At 66.5% G+C, this 1,877-nt stretch overlaps 1 protein-coding gene across 1 annotated transcript; it reads left to right on the top strand.

Moving 5' to 3' along the window:
* Positions 1-552: 552 nt before the first annotated feature.
* Positions 553-1,870, top strand: LOC113979992 (class II histocompatibility antigen, B-L beta chain-like; the record flags this gene model as incomplete). Its single annotated transcript, XM_027707269.1, has 2 exons — positions 553-883; positions 1,579-1,870. Coding segments are annotated over exons 1-2 (611 nt in total), but the record flags the coding sequence as incomplete, so codon positions are not given.
* Positions 1,871-1,877: the final 7 nt, after the last annotated feature.

Raw genomic sequence — 1,877 nt, 5'->3', positions numbered from 1 at the left:
GGGGGGGCTCCCAGCACCACCAGCACCGCCAGCACGGCCCCAGCTCCCCGCACACGCTCCATGCCCAGCGCCGGACAGCTGCTGACACCCCAAAACCAGCCGGGCGGAGACGTTTTGGGGGATTTTGGGCGCGCTCGGATTGGCTGAGAGCGCCAAGTGCGGCTCCGGTTTGGGGCCGTGTTGTGGGCTGTTCTTGCCGGCGACTGATGAGTCATCAGCGCGGCGCGCTGGGATTGGGCGCGGGCGGCGTGGGCGCTTTGGGATTGGCTGAGGGCCGTTGGGAAAGGGGTGGGAGAGGGGGGAAAGGGGGCGTGGGAGAGCAGGCAGAGAGGTGCCATGGGGGTCCCTGGGTGTCCCTTGAGACCTGGAGCGGTTCCCTGGGGCTTGGGGGGGTGGGATCTGCATTGGGGGGGTCCCCAACCCCCCTGTCCATCCCCGGGGGCTTGTTGGGGGGTTCTCCCCAGCCAAGAGCCGGTGCTGGGGCGTCCGTGGGGCAGAGGGGGGTGGGAAAGGGGGGTCCGGGGTGGCCCCCTGAGCTGCCAGCCTGCTGTGGGGGGCTGGGGGATGATGGGGGGGGACGGGGCACCCCCTGACCCGTGTCCTGCACACACAGGGGTGTTCCAGGAAATGTTAAAGGTCGAGTGTCACTTCATCAACGGCACCGAGCGGGTGAGGTTCGTGTCCAAGCAAATCTACAACCGGGAGCAGTACGTGCACTTCGACAGCGATGTGGGGGTCTATGTGGGGGACACCCCGTTTGGGGAGTTCTGGGCCAGGAAATGGAACAGCGACCCGGAATGGATGGAGCACGAACGGTCTGGGGTGGACACGTACTGCCGGCGCAACTACAGGATCATCACCCCGTTCAGCGTGGAGAGGAGAGGTGAGTGTGGGGCAGAGCGGGTCCCCTCGGCCCCTGCCCCGGGAATGACCCTGGAGCCCCTCAAACCCTCCCTGGGAATCACTCCAGACCACTCAGCCCTCCCTGTGCCCGTCCCCGTGGCCTTTTGTCCCCTCCCAGTTCTTCCCAGTCCATCCCAGTCTCTCCCGGTCCTTCCAATGCCCCCTAGCCTCTCCTAGTCCATTCCAGTTTTTCAGAGTCCATCCCAGTCCATCCCAGTCTCTCCCAGTGCCCCCCCGCGTCTCCACGCGTCGATGCCACCGAGCTCCCGCCCTTCAGCCAATGGCAGCGCGTGTCTCTGATGACGCTCCAGTTGCCAGGCAGACCCAAAGCAAACACTTCCCTCACCACCACTCAGCCTCCCAGGCCCGAGCGCTTCCTTCCCAGGCCACACCAGTCACTCCCAGTCCTTCCCACTCATTCCCAGTCCGTCTCACTCCATTCCCAGACCCTCTCAGTCCATTCCCAGTCGTTCTCACTTCAATCCCACATCTCCCAACTCTCTCCCCAGTGCCCCCCCAGCCCAGCCCCTTCTCCCCCACTCTATTCCCAGAACCCCCCACTGCCATCCCAGTCCCTCCCAGTACCATCCCAATCCCCCCCAATGTCCTCCAAGCCCTCTCCCCTCCCTCCCAGTGCCCCCCAGCTGAGCCCAGTGTCTCCCCCGTCCCTCCCAGTGCCCCCCAGCGTGTCCATCTCGCTGGTGCCGTCGAGCTCCCAGCCCGGCCCCGGCCGCCTGCTCTGCTCCGTGATGGATTTCTACCCTGCGCCGGTGCAGGTGAGGTGGTTCCAGGATGGGCAGGAGCTGCCGGAGCACGTGGTGGCCACCGACGTGGTCCCCAACGGGGACTGGACCTCCCAGGTGCTGGTGAGGCTGGAAATCCCCCCCCGGCGCGGGGTCACCTACAGCTGCCAGGTGGAGCACGTCAGCCTGGAGCACCCCCTCAGCCGGCACTGGGGTACGGCCCGGCCCCCC

This window comes from Neopelma chrysocephalum, unplaced genomic scaffold (assembly GCF_003984885.1).
Source record: "Neopelma chrysocephalum unplaced genomic scaffold, ASM398488v2 Primary Assembly neopelma1_91508, whole genome shotgun sequence".
Lineage (NCBI taxonomy): Eukaryota > Metazoa > Chordata > Aves > Passeriformes > Pipridae > Neopelma > Neopelma chrysocephalum.
The sequence above is the reverse complement of the archived record's forward strand: the minus strand, read 5'-3'. Positions and strand labels throughout refer to the sequence as shown.